At 61.8% G+C, this 20079-nt stretch overlaps 1 protein-coding gene across 5 annotated transcripts; it reads right to left on the reverse strand.

Moving 5' to 3' along the window:
• Positions 1-23: 23 nt before the first annotated feature.
• ZBTB7B (zinc finger and BTB domain containing 7B) lies at positions 24-15754 on the reverse strand. 5 transcript variants are annotated; one of them, XM_052637129.1, is made up of 5 exons: positions 15728-15754; positions 15453-15553; positions 9343-9382; positions 2645-3801; positions 24-2297 (listed from the first exon to the last, which is right to left on the reverse strand). In XM_052637129.1, the coding sequence occupies exons 1-5, from the start codon at positions 15752-15754 to the stop codon at positions 1832-1834; spliced, it is 1791 nt and encodes a 596-aa protein (XP_052493089.1). In that variant the 3' UTR covers positions 24-1831. The 5 variants fall into 5 exon arrangements, with proteins under 5 accessions (XP_052493089.1, XP_052493090.1, XP_052493091.1 ...); XM_052637130.1 differs by lacking the exon at positions 9343-9382 and having other exon boundaries at positions 15711-15752; XM_052637131.1 differs by lacking the exons at positions 9343-9382; positions 15453-15553 and having other exon boundaries at positions 15711-15746.
• Between the last annotated feature and the right edge of the window lie 4325 nt (positions 15755-20079).

Consider the following 20079-nt stretch of genomic DNA (forward strand, 5'->3'; position numbering starts at 1 on the left):
AAAGTTGGACACAAGCGTGAATCTTAAATTATTATTATTTCTTCCTGTCGCTTACACCCGAGGTGGGGGGCAAGGGAAGGGGAGGGCACAGGAGAGGGGGGACCGCCTCCCCCCTTAAGGCACTGAGTGGAGAAGCCGCAAGGGGGGGGGAGGCCACACTGTCCTCACTCCCCGGGGCTGGGCCCCCCATCACCTGAAATGCAAAGAGGAGGCCCAGAGCAACCTGGCCTCCCTCTACCCCAATATATTACATCATCACTTTTTAAATAGAGACAAGGACTGGTCCCGCTACCCCCTCCCTGTGACCCCCCCCCCCACTATTGGGGGTACCTGGGCAGCTGTGCAAATGGGCATGGGGGTGCATGGGAGGGAGGGAGAGCACCGGGCCCCTGAACCTGCCCCTTTTAAGGAGGGGGGGGGGCCGCCAGGCCAGGGAGGGGAAATAGTGCAAGGCAGAGCCCAGGCCCGAGCGGGGTCCAGCACCCAGCGAGGAGGCGGGGGAGATACCCCCACCCCCAGCAGAATTGGGTAGTTAAAAATCTGAAACTAGATTTCAACAAGACCAACAGAAAAGGCTATGTACAGAACGGGGGTGGATTCAATCCTAAGGGAAGAGTGAGGGAATTACTCTCCCCACCCCAACAGGGAGCCCTGGCAGGCAAGGGTCTGAGGGTAGGACTCCTTTCCCACAGGGCCGCAGCCCACTTTCCCTGGGGGCGGGCGAGCAGTTCCGCGCCCCGGCCTTGGCAAGGGGGCGCGGCTCACCCGCTGGGGTGGTGGAGGTGGAGAAGGCGGCTCCCTGGCAGTGGCCGCCAGGGGCGCTCGCCCGCGCAGGGCACAGCCGCCAGATGGCGCCGGCCAGCCCGTTCTCCGCCAGGCTCCCCGCCAGCCCCTCACCCGGTCCCACACCCAGCACCGCGCCAGCCCGGGGGCGGCGTGAGTCAGGGGCGGCAGCAGTGGTGGTGGCGGCTCGCACCTGGGCGGGGAGGAGGTGGGGAGGAGGAGAAGAGGGTAGGACACCGCCCGGCCCGCCCTGCCCTCTGGCCCCGGGGAGGGAGCGGCGGGAACAAGACATTCCCTGCCCGGGGACGCGGGAGGGGAGGGCCGGGGAGGAGAACCGGCAGCAGGCTCCCCTGGCTGGGCGGGGCTCTCCCGCTGCCCCCAGGGGCGGGCGAGCCAATCAGGCCACCCCGCCCCCTTCTCCAGGACCCCATGACTCAGCGCTGGGAGAAGGGCGGAGGGGGACTGGGATGGCTCCTTCCTTACAGGCCCAGTCCCCGTCCTCCAAGCTTTTACCTTGCTTTCCCCCACCTACCCATCCTTTGCCGCCCCCCTTTGCGTAATTCACTGCCAGGAAAAGGGAACAGAAACCAGGAAGGAGGGGTCTCGAAAGGGAGGGGCAGTCCTTCACCCCCTAACACAGCCAAAACCCCAAGGGGCATGGGGGTGGGGCAAGGCTTTGGTCCCAAGCCCCCCACCCCCTAGAAACCCGCATAGCCGAAGAGGGACCCCACAAATCAGAAATACATTATTGCTTCTACTCCCCAGGAGCAGCTGGGGACAGGGACCCCACCTTTACAATGGAGCTGTAAATATATACATAATATCATATGTATCACTCCGTGGGAGAGCACCCCAATCTGGGGAGACTCTGCCCCAAAACCTTCTCGGCTTGGAACTGGAATGAGGGCTCTGAGGGAAGGAGCCTATTTCCGATGCCAGGGAGACTCAGGGCCTGACCCCCAGCGCCGTCTCTGCTGTGTACACTCCCACTGCTTGGCATGGGCCTCCCCGGTCCCCGTGCTGCTCCAGCTCGGCCACTCGCCCCTCTTTAAGAGGTGTCCATGGCACCTTCAGCCTGAGGTGTGGCGGGTGCCCCCTCCTCCTCCTCGTCATCAGGGGGCCCTGGGGTGGAGTCTGGGGGCCCGGTAGGGGCGGACGTCTCCCAGAATCGAGCCAGAGACAGGCGGAAGGTGTCCAAGTGACCGTTGGAGAGGTCGAGACCAGCAGGGGACGAGGCGGCGGCGGAGGGCGGGGGGTAGTGAGGGGGCGCATCGTCCTTGCGGCGCCGCCGGGTGCGCACCTCCAGGCAGTTCTGGCCCTTGAGGTGGCGCTGCAGGTGGTCCTCCTTGGCGAAAGCCTTGTGGCACAGGTGGCACTCGTAGGGCCGGTCCCCTGTGTGCAGGTGCATGTGGTTCTTGAGGTCGTAGCTGTGCAGGAAGCGGGCTGGGCAGTGTGAGCACGAGTAGGGGCGCTCTCCGGTGTGCTTCCGCATGTGGATCTTCAGCTTGTCATTCCTGGCGCGGCAGGGAGAGGGCGAAGGGAGCCGTCACAGGGGGTCCCTGGCAGTCCCGCCCCCTAGCACTCGGTCCCCTATTTCTGCTCAGGGAGACCCTTGCTGACTTAGCCCCAGGTTAACCACCTGCCTCCAGCACAGTCAGATCTTTAAGGCCCCAGACCCACCTTCCTTGACTTTCTTTCTCCTGGTCTCTTGCCTCAGCCTGGGGACCACCCCACAGTCCCTCCAGGATCCTCTCCCTCCACACCCCCACATGGAAAGGGTCTCACAATCCCTTTCTCCCTTGCGCCACCCCCCACCCCCCACATGGCCCCTGCTGGGCCTCTTCCCCGCCCTGGTGCTCACCGGGTGAAACGGACACCGCAGACTTCACAGGCGAAGGGCTTCTCACCCGTATGGGTCCTCATGTGGCGTGGCAGTTTGCCCGCCCCGTGGATGATCTTGTGGCAGACTGGGCACTCCTGGGGCATCTGGGAGCGGCGTTTGCGCACTAGCTTGTCCTGGCTGTCCAGGCCTGGAGGCAGGGTGTCCTGGTGCAAGGAGCTGAGGTAGGCCATCAGGTCGGGATCGATGGCATCCTCGTCTGAGCCCAGCTCCTCTGGGGACAGCGGGGGCCCACTGCCCTGTGCCAGCCCGTAGGGCGGGGGGTACACCAGCTCCTCCTCTTCTTCTTCACCCTCGCAGGCCTCGTAGCTCAGGGGCCCCTCGGGGGGTGAGGCAGCCCCTGTGGGAGGGCTGTAGCTGTCTCCCAGCCCGCTGCCCACTCTGCTCGCCTCCTCCTCCTCCTCATAGGTGAAGGGATGGGTGGGCACCGTGGGCACCTCGGGCACCAGGTGGTTGGCCCGGGCCCCCTTGGTCTGCAGGAAAGCTTTGCGGGGCTTGCGGCTGCGGCGGGCAACAGGCCGAGGAGGCGGTGGTGGCGGCGGTGGGAGGGGTGCCTGTGGAGGGCTGTCGTCACCGTTGGGGACTCCCGAAGCTGAGGCGCTGGCTGTACAGGCGAAGGCTTCCAGGTACTGCCGCGCGCGCTCACAGTCGTCCTCGTCCGGGCTGGGCGCCTCTAGTCCGCTGCCCTGCAGAATCTCCATGCAGGCCGCGATGACACAGGGGATCTCCAGCAGCCGCGCGGCCTGCAGTACGGCTGGCATGTTGGCGCTGCTGGTGGTCAGGGTGGCTGTGTAGGCAAACTCGAGCAGGGCACCCAGTGCCTCCGGCCCCACGAAGTCCAACTCGCACACGCCGGCCCCTGCACCCCCAGCAGCTGTCCCACCGCCCCCAGCACCCGAGAGCGCACCGCCACCACCCTCGGTGAAGAGCTTCTTGAAGTAGTGGCTGCAGGCAGCCAGCACAGCCCGGTGGGTGCGGTACTCCAGGCCCTGCGTCCGGATGGTGAGGTCACAGAGGTGGCCCAGCTGGCGCTGCTCATTGAGGCAGCTCAGGAGCTCACTGCTGTGGTCTGGGAATGGAATCCCGATCAGGTCATCCTCAGGGCTCCCCATCTTCTCCTGCGGAGTGAAGGAGAAGGGGAGGTTAGGAGTGCTCAGCCCTGCCAGGGCGCCCAGAGACGGAACACCAGCCCTGGCCATGAGCACAGGCCCTTCAAGTGCTTTACACCCATTTCATCTTCCATGACCTTCTAAAGTAACAATTATCCATCCACAGGCAGGAACCTGAGGCGCAGACATGTGAAGTGACTTTCTATGCTAAGTGCGGAACAGGTTCAAAGCCAGGCTGCGGCCGAGCCCTGTTCCTAACCACTGTGCAACGTTCTGCCTCAGTGAGTGCAAGAGCTCTGCCTTTCTGGCCTTTCCTAGAGACCCATCTGCTTCACCTGCCCCATTCCCATCCCTTTGGAAGAAGCACTGATCTGGGAGAAAGGATGCCTGTGTTCTGGTTCAGGCTTCATGAAGAACTGGCTGAAGGACTCTGGGTGCCTCTTGCAGCCAGCCTCAGGCATCTGAAAAGTGGGGTGGCAGTCTCTGTGATGGAACCTCCTCTCACCCCAGAGAGAGGCCAATGAGAGAGTTCAGATTCACTTTGGGCCAAGGTCTGTTCACGGCAAGGTCAGGTGCTTTAGCTCACATTATCTCTCTAAAGCGTTTGGTGCACTATAAAACACTGCAAACCTGGGAGGTGGCTCCCCAGGACCCCACCTTCTTTCCCACCCACTAAAAGTTCATCTCCCCTTCTAGGTCTCCCCCTTGTAGAGGCCAAAAGGGAAACACAGCTCCCAGCATACCTCCCCCCACATCCTCCCCTCCCCCATGGGGCCAAGGAGCAGCCACCCTTTGCTGGGGTGTCGCTGGCGCTGGCGCGGGTGCTTCCTGCCCCGCACCGATAAGCATCGTCCCCACCCCTCCCCCCTGCCAATAGGCCAAGTTCCAGCCCTACCCCTCCTCCACCGGGCTGCCACTGCCAGGTCTCCCTCTCCATTCCTGGCCAGTCAGGAGAGCCCCCCTCTCCGGAAGACCTTCTTCCACCCTCTGTGCTAGCCTTTCCAAGGCACAGCCACAGAAGGCACAGCACTTCGGCAGTCCCAAGGCTGGTGGAGGGAGGCAGCTAGCAGAGTGAGTCTGGCCTGGAAGTGAGGAGACCAGCTTCTAATCCTGGCTCTGCTACTATCTTGCCGAATGACCTTGGGCAAGTCATTTCTCTCTGTGCTTCTGTCTCCTCATGGTACACAAGGAGCGGGTGGGGATGAAAGCCGCTCAGCCCTTCCACCCTGACGTTTGGTGGTCTGGAGCAACTGGAGACAGAGTTGAGGCCTGGAAAGAGCTGGGCTCTGGAGTCATCCAGGCTTGAGTTTGAATCCTCACTCTGCGGCTGATTAGCTCTGTGATCCTTAAACAAGTTGTTTAATCTCTGAACCTTCTTTTCTATAAACATCCCATGTCTATAACATGGGATAACTCCACCTGATTCCTAGGGCTGTGGTGAAGGTTAAATGAGCCCGTGGGTGGCACAACGCCTAACACATAGTAGGGGCTCAATAAAAGTTCTGGCCTTGGGAGAGAGAAACCAAGCCTCACCCGGAGGCAGACTGCGCTATACAGATGGTCTCTGCTGGGAGAAAGGTCTGTCTCCCTCCGTCAAATCACCCAGGGGGAGTCTGGTTACTACTAGCTACATGACCCTGAACCAGTCACTTTCTTTCCCATTTCCTCATCTGCAAAATTAAAGGCTGACCGGATGATCCGTAGGGCAAGTCTCACTGACAGTTTGCCAGTCTTCTCTGCCACTCCCACCAACTGCTGAGTCTCGGCCACTGATGGGGAAGGGTTTTGAGGGGGCTGGAGGAGTCGGGGGCTACAGGTTTCCTTTTGAGGACACAAGAACTGCATTGTCTCTGCCTGCCTCCCCGTCTTCCCTATAGCATCCGGATGCCTGTGTGGAAGCCTTGAGTGAGCAGCACCCATGTGCTGGCTCATAAGCCACAGTCAGGCACCCTCAGATAGCCCACCCCTTCCCACCTTAAGTCCACAAATCACTTCTCTCCCTGAGGGCCAAGCAGTCTGGGAGCACTCCCAGTTTCCTTGGGTTTTCCCACCTGTACTTTACAAATAGTACAAGTGGCAAATGGCCCCAGGACTTAGGAACAAACAAAACCAGGTGGGCAGCAGCAGTGGCCATTCAAGTAGCAGTGGGCACCCTCCTGAGCCCAAAGTGAATCCTGTCCCTCCTGAGGGGGATGGGTGGGGTTGTCCTCCCTGTCCATTGGCCCGGAGCTGTGCACCCGCAGGCACGTGGCTCACCCTGTCCCTCTCCCTTCTTCCCTCCCACCCCACCCATTCCCGCTGCTTAAGCCCGCCTCCCTTCTCCCACCCCAGGGCCATCTCTGTGGCAACTTGGTGTGGCGGGGTTCCTGATTGGCTGACCCTGCTGTCAGGTCACAGGCTCAGGCTGGTTCACGATGCAGATCACACGGGGCTTGGGCAAGGGTAGGTGTTTAAGCCCTAGGGCCTAACTCCAAAGCCCACGGCCACGCGGTAGCAATGAAGGGAGAGAGAGGCAGAGGACCCATCTGGGAAGGGGAGGTGTTCCTATGGGTCTCTAGCTTCTGGGAAACTCCCCTAGCCCTTTCCCATGGCTCTGGCACCCATGCTGACTTAGGTGCCACCTGGAGCTAGGCTGGTGCCAACCAGGCCAAGGGGGCACTTCAGGCCCCATCATCTGGGAGGGATTGATGGGGAGGAACTCGCCCCTTCTTTCTGCCAGGGTGGGGCACTGATGCCAGGGTGCCCACCCCAACTTGGGCACCCTTCCCACCTCTATATCCCAGAGGGCCCAGCCCCCAGACGCCCATGAGGACGGCCCATCCCCACCCAGCCTGGCATGCCCCCTCTTGCTAAGACCTTGTGGGCATGGGCGTGTGTGGTGGTTGGTGGGGGGGCAGCTGTGCCAGGGAGCCAGGCAAGGTCTGTTTGCCTGGTAGGGGGAAGAACTGGGGGCCCCGCCCCATCTCTCCCCCCTTTCCCGTCACCCCCCCAGGCTCCCCTCACTGTCAGGCCTGCTAGACCGGCCAAGCCGGTGGGCAGCTCTCTTGAAACTGGGCCCTGAGTCAAGCTTGCCCCATCTTTGGTGGGGGGAAGACTTTGGGGATAGAACAGTATGGGAGGGGGCAAAGGTGAGAGCCCCTATCACCTACCCCTCAGTGCCCAAAGGCACCTCCCAAGGTGTGTCCACCACCAAGAAACCAAAAGGTAGAGGGCACTGGCCCTGGCACGGGAAGGAAAAGGAGGCTGAAAGTCTTTCCAGGTGCTGACCTCAGGCAGTGTCCAGTGAAGGGCTGGGGGAATACCAGGGCCAACACTGCCGGCCTGAGCCAGCTGAAGAGCTGGGATACGAGGCCCTGAATGGGGCAGCTGAGTAAAGCTGGCCCCCCTTCCCCACACCCTGGGGATTAGGGGAGTGAGGCTTAGTGTGGGGGGCAGCAGGCGGAAACAGGATTAGTGGCGGAGAAAATAGATATGGGCCTGAGACTCAGGCACACAGAGCACCCCCTCCTTAGGCTCAGAGGCCCCCACCTCCGGGCTCTGCCAGAGAGCCCGAGAGGGACCTGGCCAGCTTCTCCAGGTGTAGCAGCTTGGGGTGAGGATGAGGGCCAGGCTGTGATGCCTCCTGCCAGGGTGATGGAGAGGCCTGACGCTCTTTCCACCTTGGCTGGCCACCCTTCCCCCTTACTTCTTTCTCCTTTCTCCCCCCCAACCCCCACCCCAACTCCAGCCTCAGGTTCTCTTCCTGTTTTTTTGGAACGAAGTTTGCACGAAGCCAGGGCTTTGGCCTGTGGCTGGACCAAGGGCGGGGGTGGGGAAATAGGACAGCCAGTCCAAAGTCCTCAGGGACCCAGGAATCCTAGCTCCCCAGCTTCTTCCACCCTTTCTTAGGGCCTCTGGGGCCCAGGGCTGAAGCCATCTGGACTGCCCAGTTGGAAAGGCGGGGTGAGAGGTGGAGGTGAATCCCCTGGAGGACTGGAAGGGCTTTGAAGGAGAGGCCCTCAGCCCAGGATGCCCCAGACATGCATGGAGCCTTTTGCTCCCCACCCAGCCCCTCCAAGCTAGTACATGCCTTCCCCATCCCCCATATGTCGCTTCCCCCTCCTAACCTCACCACCCCAGCACTCACACTTCCTGGGGGCCGAGGCGGGGAAGAGAGACCGCAAGCCACGAAGGGGGAAGGAGGCAAGGGGAGTTGGCTGCTTCCCGGTGCTGTGGGGGTTAAGCCTCTCCTCCCTCAAAATCCCCAATTCCTGGTGCTTCAGCGTTTGACAGGAGGGAGACCTCAGTGTTCCCCCACACTTTCTTTCCATGGCACCAGCCCTAGTCCACAGCCTCTGAGATCGCATCAGGGGAAATCTGAGGGAGATAAAAGATGGCGGGGAAAGGAATGGGGCAACTCCGTCTTCCCTAGTCTTCCCCTCTTTTCCTTTGGGGACGCCTGCCCTCAGCCCCTCTCCACTCTTGGCCCCTTGCCTTGGCCTCTTTCTGTCTCCTTCCTGCCTTCTCGGACCCTTGTCTCCTCTCTCCGTGGCTCATCCTTTGCTTTCCTCCCTTCAGCCCTTGCAAGGCTCCTGCTTCCTCTCTCTCTACTGAGTCCTTAAGTCCCTAGGTCTCCAAGGAACCATCCCTACCTCTCCTTTCTTTTGGCTTTTGGTTCTCTCGCTCAGGCCTCTCTCACTTCCTCCATTTCACCCTACTCCAAGCATCTCTTCTCTTCTCCCCAGGCCGATGGTTGGATGCGGGTGGAGAGGGGCAGAGGAATTAAATTAAGAAATCGGGCCTGCCCTCCAAGGCCTGGTCTTGCCATGAGATGGTTGCATTTAGGCACCCACGACCCCATTCTGGATGAAGCACAGGACCAAAATCGGGGGGAACAGTTGGCGAAGATGGGTGGGGGGGTGTACAGTGAGAGCGGATGTGGGGTAGAGTTGGGGGACAGCCTAGGCCTCTCTGCCCGTCAGAGTTTCCAGCCCTGGAGCAGCTGGAGTTTCCCCAGAGGCTGCCCACCCAAGGCCAGGCAACCATGCGCCTGGACAGACCCTGGCCATCAGCGCTCCCAGCAGGGGTCCGCCGGAGCAGCGCCAGATCCCCTGAGGGCCTGAGGAGACCTACAAGGTGCCAGGGTCTGCCCTGTGCCCACCCCCTCCCCCCTAGCCTAGCGTCCCCGGCTGCGTAACCGAGCTGGCTGGTAACCCCACACCCGCCAAGCCGCCGGCAGAAACCTGAGCCCCCCAGCCCCAGAGGACACCCCAGCCCAATCCCCGGAGCCCGGCTCCCTGCCAGCCTGTCCAACCTCCTGTCCTGGCCCAGCAGCCCCTCGGCTCCCGTAGGCCCCTTCTTCTGCTCTCCTGCCCTCCTACGTCCCTCGGACACAGAGGCTCCCCCACACTCCAGCCCCTCAGCCCCTCAGTTCCCTAAACCACCCCCTGTGAAAATTTGGACACCCTCTTCCTAGCCTGTTTTTCAGTCCCTCTCTGACCCTTGGCCAATTCTAGGCCTCCGAGCCTCCCCTGGGGCCTGATCTCCCAAGCCAGAGCGGGGCCTACTCACCTGAACGCTGAGGGGCCTTGCCGGCAACTCCTCCTGGCCCCTGGGGGGAACAGGTTGGGAGGGGTGGGGGAGGGCCTGGCTGGGGGGCAGGCAGGGTGGCTGTTCCCCGCTCCAGCTCCCTCCTTCAAAGGGGCCGCCCACGACTTGGCCCAGCCCCTCCCCCCTACAGCCTTAACCCTCTGGGTGCTGTCCCCCCTCCCCCCAGATGGAGGGAGGGGTTACCAGAGGCCTGGCAGCGTGGGAGAGGGCCTAGAGTTTCTGCCTGTGGTGCCCGAAGCCCCAGCTATACCCACCCCCGCCTGTCCTGACTCAGTCCTAAAAGGGGAAAAAGGTGAGTGGTAGGAAAGGTAGGAGCTGGGACAGTCCAGGAGGACAGAGGTGAGGAGGAGCAATGGGAGAGGCTGCTGGAGGTGGGACCAGGAGAAGGAAGAAGGGAGGGGAGGGGACAGGAGGCAGCAGTGGCCAGAGAGGGAGGAGGGGAAGCCTGGACAGTCAGTGCCAGGGGTGACAGGTGCCCAGGTCCCAGCCCCTCAGGGCATGTGGACTAACAGGGGACCACAGGGAGGCCCTTCAGACCCCCAGTGGGGCCCTCAGCACCCTTGGGAGCTGGCCGAATTTTCCCCACCCCGTACTGGGCTGGGGCCCTCAGGGGCTGGGCAAGGCAGCACCCCGCCCTCCCCATGCCTCACCCCAAACCCACTCACATACCACAGTTCCTTGCCCGGGCGCCAGCCCCTGCCAACCAGGCCAGGGGGCAGCACTTGTGCCAGCCCCCAGTGGCCAGGGGGATCAGGGGGCTAGAGGTGGCCTGAGGTGGGGTGGACAAGATGGGGGGAGCTGTGGGCACCGAAAGAGGAAGGAGCCGAGAGGGGGCATCTGCTGGGAAGCGCCTAGCCCCACCCCTTGCGTAAGCTGCTGCCACCCTGGCCGGTTGGGTGGGACCCGCCTGGGCCTGAGGGGCAACTCAGGAGGGCTCTGAGCCCAGAGGAGGGTGGACCACAAAGTTCCACTTAAACAACTCTGGGGGTCTCTTATTCCTGTAACGAGGCGGGCCCTAGGTCCCCCAGCCACTAGGCCATCCCATGTCCTGCTGGGCTGGGAGGGGGCACCACAGAAATGCCCCCTAAAATATCCCCTCCCCTTTCCCCCCCAACAGCTGCTGGCTCAATGCCGCTGGCCTGCTGCCCCTCACCAGCTCCCGGCCCGGTTGGCACCTACCCACCAGGATGCTGGCAGTCCTGCCCTCCTCTCCCTCCTACCCCCCTGGCTCCCAGCGCCCCATGCCAACTGTGGGCCTGGGGTGGGGGAGGGTCACCCCTGTGCCTTCGTGCCAGCTAGGCGGGCCCAGGCCCCTAGGTCCTACAGATAAGGCCCAAGACCCTGTTCTCAAGCCATCTCCTCAAGAGGCAGTACACAGTTTAGGGCCTATACAAAGAGAGTCCAAGGGGGCTATGGACAGCTTGATGAACAGTTATTGAAGGTTCTACTCCCCAAGATGGGGGCCAGTGTCTCTCTGCTGCCAGGTGCTGGCCTCCTGGCAACCCCCTGCCCAAGCATTTGCTTGGGCACCAGAGTCCCTGCAATTCCTGATCACCCTAGTGCCCGCAGCCTGCCAGGGAGTGGGGTGGGGCTGCTCTCTGCCCTTTGATCCCTGTAAAGGGAGGGAACCAGCCTAGAGGGCACGGGGCAGGGAGGGAGTTCATGGGGCCCCTCCATTCCACCCCTGCCAGGGGCAGCAGGGCAGGGTGTGGGCATCTCTTGGGTGGAGCCCTAAGGTGAGAATGGGTAGCATGTCTCAGCTGGGGGTGGGGGGTGGGGTGGATGACAATCATGGATACATGGTGTCCTGGGGGAACAAGGTGATGAGGACAAGCTGGGGGGATCCAGCGGGTCCCCAAGTTCCAAGTCATCCCAGTCCACTTTTAGTCCCATCCAGAAAAATTCCAACTTAACCAAACTGAGAGATCAAGGAGGACTACAACTCCCAGTATGCACCACAATTGCTTTGCATGTACCTTGGGAGTTGTAGTTCCCTTGAGAAGCCCTGTGCTCTTGCCTTCCCCAGAGCCTCACTGCTGATGGGGTGGGGAAAGCAGAGCAGGGGATGGGAGGTGGTCATGAATCTCCAGGGGGACTGTGTTTAGAAGAGGTAAAAGGCAGGAGGTCTATGGTTGGGGGAGAGGACCCCTGCTCCCAGGCAAAGCGGGAGGAAAGGAGGAAGGAAGGAGGAGAGGATGTCTGTTGAAAGGGGCATATGGGTGGGGAGGAGCTGGGGGGGGGGGCGGTGGAAACAGGAAGGAAACTGAAGCCAGAGACATGAGGTCGAAAGCAAGGGCCTGGTGGAGCCCCACTCCGAGGCCGGCAGGGACTAGGAAGGCATTTCCCCCTGCTGGGCCTCGGGACCATTCTGGTGGCCTAGGGAGGACTAAGAGGAATTAGTGATGTCAAGTAAAAAGTCAGTTGGCATGTTTGTGGGGGGTCACTGGCTCCATTTACCTGCCACCAGCCCTCTTTTGTCTGGGGCACCATCAGCCCCTGGATCTGGCACGAGCATTTCTGGCTGGAGAGCTCTGAAAGCTGACTCGGCTCTGTGATGCTAGCAAGCAGAGGAAGGGGTTGGGGAAGATTAGGGCCAGGCCTGATGAGTAGTATGGTGGAGAGAGATATATATAGGGTTAGACCCAGGGGTGAGGTCAAGAAATTCTGCTGGTAAATGTGGATTCCACCCTCTAGGGCTGAGGCCATGGCAACTGGGAGGCCTCAGTGAAGAGAGGGCTAAGATGCCAAGGAAGGCCACTAACCTCCCACCCACTCCAGGCTGTGGGACAGAATGAAGAGGGAACCATTTTCTGGTGTCCCTGTGGAATTTGCTAAAGGTAGCTTTCCCCCTTGTGTCCCATAGCCTGTGAACATTAAAGGTGGCAACTCAGGGGACCAGAGGGTAGCTGGGTGCCTTTACTTAGTGGGGGTGGAAGTCAGAAGTGGGCAGAGGCTCTGCTTCCAGGCCACTTTCTGTAGGCTCCCCAAGGTTCTGGGACAGATGTTTATAGGTCCCAGCCAAGACCTGGGTCTGCCTGGGTGGGGGATCATTTCTGCCTCTCCAGGATCCGTGATGGTGGACAACAGTAGCTCTAACCCTTTCCCCCTAGTCCCCCAGGCCAGCCTTGGCGCCTGGCCGCCTGTGTGTTGGCAGGACCGGTGGTGGTGGGGGGGCGGCGAGGCAACTTCAAACTGTCCGGGCAAAACGTCAAGTTTACTCACGAGTTTACTCAGCAGAAGGAGGGGGAAGAGGCCAGGGCGGGCACACCCCATGCCAGGGTCCTATCCCTCTGCCTGTCCCCACCTTCCTCCCCCACCCTCCTCTTCAGCCCTAGGCCAAAACAGGCATAGGCCCTAAGGCCTGGTAGCAGGGCAGTCTTAACTCTCTGAAGGTCAGGGAGCCAAGCAGGCTGGAGGCAGGAAGCCCCAAAGCAGTCCCAGAGGCTTCTATCAGAGGGCAGTGCCCTGCCTGGAGCCCAGTCACTACCCGTCTTGGGACCTCGGCTTTGGGCCAGAACTGGGTCTCTTAGCCACCAAGAAGGAGGCAGTACAGGCCAGGCCTCCTCTATCTGAGCAGTCCCCTGGGCAGTGACTTCTGACCCCAAATGCCCAGTCCTAGGCTGTGCCCCAGGCAGCATGATGCCATCTGGGCAGCCATAGGATCAGGGGCTGGTTCTCTCTGCCCTGGCTTGGGATGGGGGGCCAGCACCCTAGCTGACCTACTTCCCTTTCCTCCCCACCTGCTTTCATTCTCTGCTTCTCTCCCCCAGCCTTCACTGTCCCCACCCCAGAGGCGCTCCGCCCCCCATGCCCTCTGGGCCCCCCTCCCCCACCCTTCCCCAGGGTGCCAAGTGCAAGCACACAAAGGGCCCGATGGTGCATTGTTAGCCCAGCCCCCGCTGCCCGCCGCGCCCTCCCAGGGCAGGCACTAGGCCAAGGAGGAGCTGGGGGCCCTGGGTGCCAGGGGGCACCATGGGGAAGGGGAAAGAGGTCAGCACCTGTCTCCCAGTCACTGGGGTCCATGTCAGCCAGAGCTGAGCAGGGATGAGAGTGCCCCAGTGGAGCAGGCCTCCTTGACACCTGAGCCTAGTGGGCACTGCCTGCTTTCTTCCCCAGAGCCCCTTTTGGATGGTATTAACCCCTTCCTGACCCCTGTACTAAGGTTGAGGGGTGTGGTACCCAAGGGAGGGGACAGTGTCTGGGGGTGCCAGCAGGCTGCGTCATGCCCACAGCAACCATGTAACAGAGGCACGCTGGGGGAGCCGGGGTCCCGGGGGCCAGGGACAGGCAGCACTGACAGAGATTTCTTCTTGTTTCATCAGCTGCTCCAGGGGGAGCCCCCTGCCCTTCTCCCCAGTCACCACCAAGGAGGAATACTAACTGCTACCCAAACTCAGTCACAAATATGTCCCTCTCCAGCCAGCACAATACTCCATATGCCCACTCTCTCTGCCCAACCTGATGCCCACTCCATGCCAGCTCTCCCAGCAGTGCCAGACGGGTACAGGGGTGACCAAACCAGTTGGTGTGTGGGGGGGGGAGCAGGAGGCAACCCCATAATCCTCCAGTCCTCACCCCCCCTACACACATGCACCTTCAGGGAAGAGAGAGTTCCTATCCCAGTTTAACCCCTCACTGCCCAATCTGGCTCCCCCAGAGCCTTGATAAACTGTCTCCCTCCTCCAGGAATAAGTTGAGGGAAGCGGGAATAGCTGCGCTGACTCATTCTCATTCTCAGCTGCAGCTCGGGGTCTTCACTGCTTTCGGGTGGGGGTCAATTCAAGAACGCCTTCCACCTGGCCCGGAAGCCAGGACAGCCTGCTGGTCTCCCCCTCTCCCCAGCACCCACTTCCGGTGTCCCAAACTAGGTCAGCAGCGCTCGTTTCCTGTGGGTCAGCTAGCACCCGCGCCTCTGCCCCTCCCCTGCTCCGGACCCAGGCTCCCTGCCCCCCCCCCCAGGGCGCCCCGAGGTCTCACCACGTCTCAGCCGCCCTTTGATACGTGGGGGTTGTGCGGGGCGGGGGGCAGGGGACCCGCCCTCTCTCCAAACACCAGCAGGGCCGGGGCGCCTGGGCAGGCACGTGTCCGGGCACAACCCGCTGCCCACGCCGCCCCCCCACTCCCGGCCCCCCCTCGCTCTGGCCGGGACACGTCGCTCTCTTACTTCGGGTGGGGTGGGAGGAGAGAGAGAAAACTGGAAATTGAAAGCAGCGCCCCCCACCCCTTTGAATGGCAGCCCTCTGCCAGCCGCGCTCAGACTAGGTCCTACAACAACACAGTAGCGACCCCCACTCCGGGTAGGGGCAGGTGCGCCAGCGCCGGTGGGGGACGGACGATAGGTAGGATTCTTCCCAGTCGCCCACACTCGCTCTTGGGTTCTGGGGGCAGGAGCTGGCTTTGAAAAGGTGGCGGCGGTACTGGAGCCCGAACGAAGAGAGTGGGATTGAGGGGCGGCGGAGAGAGGGGTCGTTCTGTATCGCTCGGAGGTCGTCGCTGAGCCCCACTACCGGCGAGAGAGCGCGGCTGTGGAAGCGCAAGAAACCAAATAGTCCAGCCGGTAACTTTCCCCCAAGCCGCGGCTCCTCCTGTGCTCCCCCCACCCCCCATGCAACTGGCCCGAGTCCAACCCACCGCGCCAGGGGGCGCGGAGGAGGTGGGGGGAGCGTTGTCCTAGTTAGAGTCCGTCAGCGTTTCCATTCCCTCAACTCGGTCGGGTCGGGGGTCTACCTCTAAAGTCACGAAGGAGACTAGGGGAGCGCTGGGCGCCGCCTCGCCCTCTCTCCATCCCGGAGCCGCCAGTCTGTCTGATCCCAGAAGTGCACAGAAAGTTTCTGGGGACCCTCCGCCCTGGGTTGGGGGAGGCTGTAGTTCCATCTCTACCTTTCCTCCCCGTTAAAATCAATTCCCAAGACCCGGAGTGTTGGGAAGGCACAGGAAAGGGGAGTGGTGGGAATCTGGTCTGCATGCGCGCGTGTGTGGGGGGGTCCCACTTACAGGACAGACGAAGGACACTGCAGTAATCTCGAGTATGGGGGACCCCTAGCCAGGAGGCAAAAGTGGGGTACACTCACCTCTCCGCCTTTGGGTCCGCTGGCTGGAGCTGCTGAGGCTCCGGGTGTGGGGAGAAGCGCGTCCCCCGCCAGGCCCGGGGGCTTGGGGCCCTGCTCCGGTCCTGGTCAGAAGGCCGCGGTCAGTGGCTCGCCGCTCTCTGCTGGGGGGCTCCTCCTCCGCAGCCCTCTGCCTCCTCCTGCCGCCCGCCCCCCCTCGGCCGCCGAGAACCGTACATTCACCTGGCTCCCACCCGCCCCCCCCCTCAGGGCCCGCCTCACCTGTCCTGCTGTCTCACCTGTCCTCCTGCTTGCTTTCCCCCCATCCCTCCCCTCCCTCCCCCCGCCCCCTGCCACCCCCCAAACTCCCCCTCCCAACCCTTAGCAACACCCTCTGTCACTTCCTGGTTTTTCACCCGCCCCCCCAGGCCCCCCTCCCTCCGCCCAATAAGGACATAAACTTCAACCCCTTGGTCCAGCCAGTCTCTGCAGGGCGCAGATGGATCCCTCCCTCCTTTTTCGCTCTTTTCTTCCAAGCTCTTACTTTGCACTCTGAGCTTTTCCCACCCTCCTCTTTTCCCTCCTTTCCTTGTCTCTCTCTTTCTCCCTTCACCTGCCGCGGTCCCGTTCCCCCTCCCTCTCCTCTTTCTCTCTCTCTTTCTAGCCCCTATCTCTCCCAGTCCACCTTAACTCGAGCTCCGCCCTCGACCCCCATCCAGCCCTCCGCCGCAACTCCGCCCCGCCCCCTGCACTCCACCGCCCTGTCCGCCCATTGGCCTGAACACCCGCCCATCCCAAGTGGGTCCCGCCTTGCGTTGGGCCAGGGAGGGGGCGGAGCCGAGGGGGCTGGCCTGAAACCTGGAGGAGGGGAAGAGGAGGGGGCAGTGTCCGCAGCGGCCGGGGAACCGAGCACCGCCCCCGCCCCCCCGAAGGGCTCTCACTTCTCTAAGAGGGTCTTCTGTAGGGTCAGCACCTCCGGAGGGAAGGGTATGAGGAGGTCGAAAAATAGGCTAGGTGGGGGTGAGGCAGGGACTTAGGGGGTTGAGGGAGGGGGTCCCGTGAGGGGCTATAATCAGGTCAGGGCCCCTGGAGGTAGGGGGAGGGGAGCCACCCGGCGGTCAACTCCACTTCTACGCCCCACCCCCAACCCCCTTAGAAGGAGCGGGGGAGATGAGGCTGCAGGCACCCTGCCTCCCTCCCCACGCGTGACGGCGCCCCGCGGGGAGGGAACGGCGCCCTGGGCAAGCAGCCTCTGCGCTCCAGCCGGTGCCCGCTGCGGCCTTGGCATTGTCGAAGGGGAGGGGCCAGGTCCGTGAGGGGGGAGGGGGAGGAACGCTCAAGCTCCTGCTCCCCGCCTCCATCCCGCTGTGCCATAAGTGGAGAAACTGAGTCTCCGCCGAGAGACATCTGGACTTGGATTCGCTCAGAGACCCAAAAGGCGAGGGGGACCTGAATGTTTTACGATGTATATGTAGGTTTAGGGGGATCGAGATATGTGCTTCAGTGCCCCTCAACTGAGGAAGGTAGCCCGTTTGGGTCGCTTCCAACTGGGCCTGCGGCGCTACGTACCCCAAAGAGTCCCTCCCACTAGTGTAAAACTGATTCAAATCCGGCTATCGCGGGCCAGGTTCCGCTCCTCGCGGCCTGCCGGGCCGAACCGGGTCGAGCTCGCTTTCTCCAACCCCAGCCCCCTCCGCAGGGGGCCTCCCTCCCTTTTCAGCAGGTGGCTCCGCGGGACACCAGCTCAACCTGTTGGACCACAATAGGCGGCGCCAGGGGGGCCCTGGCCCTCACCCGGGCTGACCCGGGATCCCCGCGCAGGGGGAGGGGCGGAGTGCTGGTCCCTCCCTCCCTCTCCCTCCGGCCGTGACTCAGCCTCGGGGCCGCTGCCCTGCTCCCCAGCCAGGGGCGGAAAGTGTGAGGCGCCCCTGAGGGCCTAGGCCAAACCAAACAGCCCCCCACCCCAGACATTATCTCACTGTAGAATTGGGGGGGCTCTAGGAAGGAGGGGGTAGCAGCAGCAGGAACGGGGCGCTCCCGATAGGTAATCCGCTCCGGGTTTTCTTATCGTCCCTGTCCCCTATGGGTCCCGAGGCTGGTCACTGCTCCGGGTTTTCTTCTCGGCCCCGCCGGACAGATTCTTGTTCGTCAGGGCCCGGAGCCGGTGGCGTCCAGGCCAGGGTTTTCCCCTCCCTCCTCCAACTCGGGGTCGCGCTAGACTGGAGAAGGGCTGTGCCAGGGTAAGGCGACAGTGCCAGAAGCACAAGTGAAATGGAGAGGGGGCTGCTTCGGGCTGGAGAGGGCATGGAAAGTGGCTCGGGGAGGGCAGGGCCAGAGCCTCTAGAAGCAACAGAAAGGAAGGCGCCTTGGCATCAGCCCTTAGGTATAGAAAAATGAACAGCGGCCTCGCCATGTCCCCCGTTCCTGGGGGTCGCGCCAGGCGTCTTGTTGGACCCTACCTGGATCTTTTAGCAGCCAGAATGCACTTCCCACTTGAGTCTGGACAGTCCTGGAACCCCTTGTTAGTTTTTTAGTGACCACCTCTTCCCCCTCCCCCCCCCCCGCCCCGCTCCGCCCCCAACACACACATTCTCGGCTCCCTTCCTCGCTCAAAGGGTGGAACCCCCAACTTGAAATTCCTGCCGAACCCCCAACTCCAAGCCTTACCTCGCCAAACAACTGCGGCTATTTCAGCCAATAAAAGCTGACTGGGGCCCCCGCCCCCTCCCACGAAACCCCCGAGGCCTGCGACCACCCCTGCCCAGCTACTAGGCCTGTACTGGAACTGGGAACTGGAGGGCAAGTGTGGGATCTCCAAGGGGCTTCCTGGGGATCTGGGCACTTCCAAAATCCACACTTTCAGACATATATTTTCAGGCAACCAACTAGACCTAAATTTGGGGGGCAAATTAGCAGGAGGTCTGTAAATACCCCGAGGATGAAGTGGTTGACCAAAGAGAAGGATGAATGTCCAGGTCTGCCCGGAGTTAACCCCCTTTTTAAGGGGAACTGCACACCTGGGGTTGGGGCCACGTGCGCCAAGGAGCAGCTGCAAGGGACCTGGATACTTGCAGAGCCCGAAGAAGAGAGTACTTCTGACGGGAAGAAAGGCAAAACTGGGCCTGGGCGGCGTACTGAGAGAGTGGGTCTAAGGGCCTGTTTTGGAATGTGGAGGGGCTGAGCTGGAAGCGGAGCTTCAGCCTGCGCCGGGCGCCCACCTCTTCCCCACTCTCCGCCTTCCCCAGGCTGCCTCCGCTTCCCTCGAAAAACCCGCCGCCCAGGAAACCGCTGGGGGCGCTCAGACCGCAGCCCCGGCGCCCCCACCGTGACCGCCCAACCCACCTGAAGGGACCGTGGCTGCCAGGGTTGCCCCCCTCCCGCCGACTCCCCCCACACCTGCGGGCTGCTCTATTTATAACTCGGCGCCTATTCCGGGCCTCTGGGCGGGAGCGCGCTGCCGCGCAGCGCTAATCGTCGCCGGGATCTCTGCGCCCCCCAGGGCAGGGGGAGATAAATTTAGCCTCAGGAAGTTCGGGGGAACATTTTCCAAAACTCCACGTCCCAGAGAAGGCGAAACAGAACCGCATTGCCCTCAGTTTCCTCCCTCCAGCCGCCAGGCGGCGCAGGTCCCCCGGCTTCTCGAGCCGGGTCGCTGCCTTGAAGCTGGGGTAGGCAAAGGATTGAGAGCGAACGACCTAAGAGCACGAAGGGGCGCCCGTCAGAGGAGACAGAGAATGGCCAGAAAAATGGATATGCCCCTAAGGTTGGCAAAGACGGGAGTAGACAGCTTCAGCTGGGAGTAACTAGAAAGGACTTCTGCCTTTTGAAGGGGAAATAACTCATGTGCAAAAGAGATGCAAATAGGGATGCAAATAAGAGCCGATGCCCTTGGAGGTCGGCGCTCCGGCGCCAGTGAAACAACTGCCACACTGCCTTCTGCCCGGCTTTCAGTGTTGCTGGGAAAACGAGGGACTCTCCCAAGAGCATCACTATAATATCTAGTTAATTGCGCACGGCTCCTCAGACCACTTTTCTCGATCCCTCTCCACCTACTTTCTGCACACCATTGAGGGTCATGCCCGAGGTAATCAGCTGGGAATCCTGGTTATGAATAAGGCCGCTTTTCCTCCGTATGCTGTCGTATTTGGGGAGTCACTTCCAGTTCTGCCAGTTCAGTTCTTCGAGTTCCGACGAGGAAACTGAGATAGAGTGAGGAAAACTGACCTCACCCGAAGCACCAGTGCAGGTACAAAGCCGGTACTGGTAAAACGCTTCCTAGGTGACGCAGTGATAAAGAACCCGCCTACCAACGCAGAAGCCAGAGACGTGGGTTCCATCCCTGGGTCGGGAAGATCCTCTGGAGTAGGGAATGGCAACCCACTCCAGTATTCTTGCCCGGAAGATTCCATGGACAGAGGAGCCTGGCGGGTTACAGTCCATAGTTTCTCAAAGAATCAGACAGGACTGGACACAGCGGCTTTACCTTTTACCCCTTCAGTTCTGCCTGACTTTCCTCACTTTACCGGCCTAGTCCTCTACCCCTTGTTGCCACTAGGGGGTCCCGGGGGTGGGGGACGGTGGGTAGAAGAGCTCTTACCCATTCCTCCCTGTCTTGGTCTTCCCTATCTATCTTCCTTTATCCCTCCCCTCA

This window comes from Budorcas taxicolor, chromosome 3, assembly GCF_023091745.1.
Source record: "Budorcas taxicolor isolate Tak-1 chromosome 3, Takin1.1, whole genome shotgun sequence".
Lineage (NCBI taxonomy): Eukaryota > Metazoa > Chordata > Mammalia > Artiodactyla > Bovidae > Budorcas > Budorcas taxicolor.

Coding starts and splice junctions, on each gene's coding strand:
- ZBTB7B (XM_052637129.1), bottom strand. CDS start 15,754: ATGGGGGGAAAGCAAGCAGGAGGACAG. Junction 3,802..9,342: donor CAAGGCCCCTCAGCGTTCAG/GTGAGTAGGCCC, acceptor TTCACTCCGCAG/GAGAAGATGGGGAGCCCTGA. Junction 2,298..2,644: donor TGCGGTGTCCGTTTCACCCG/GTGAGCACCAGG, acceptor CTGCCGCGCCAG/GAATGACAAGCTGAAGATCC.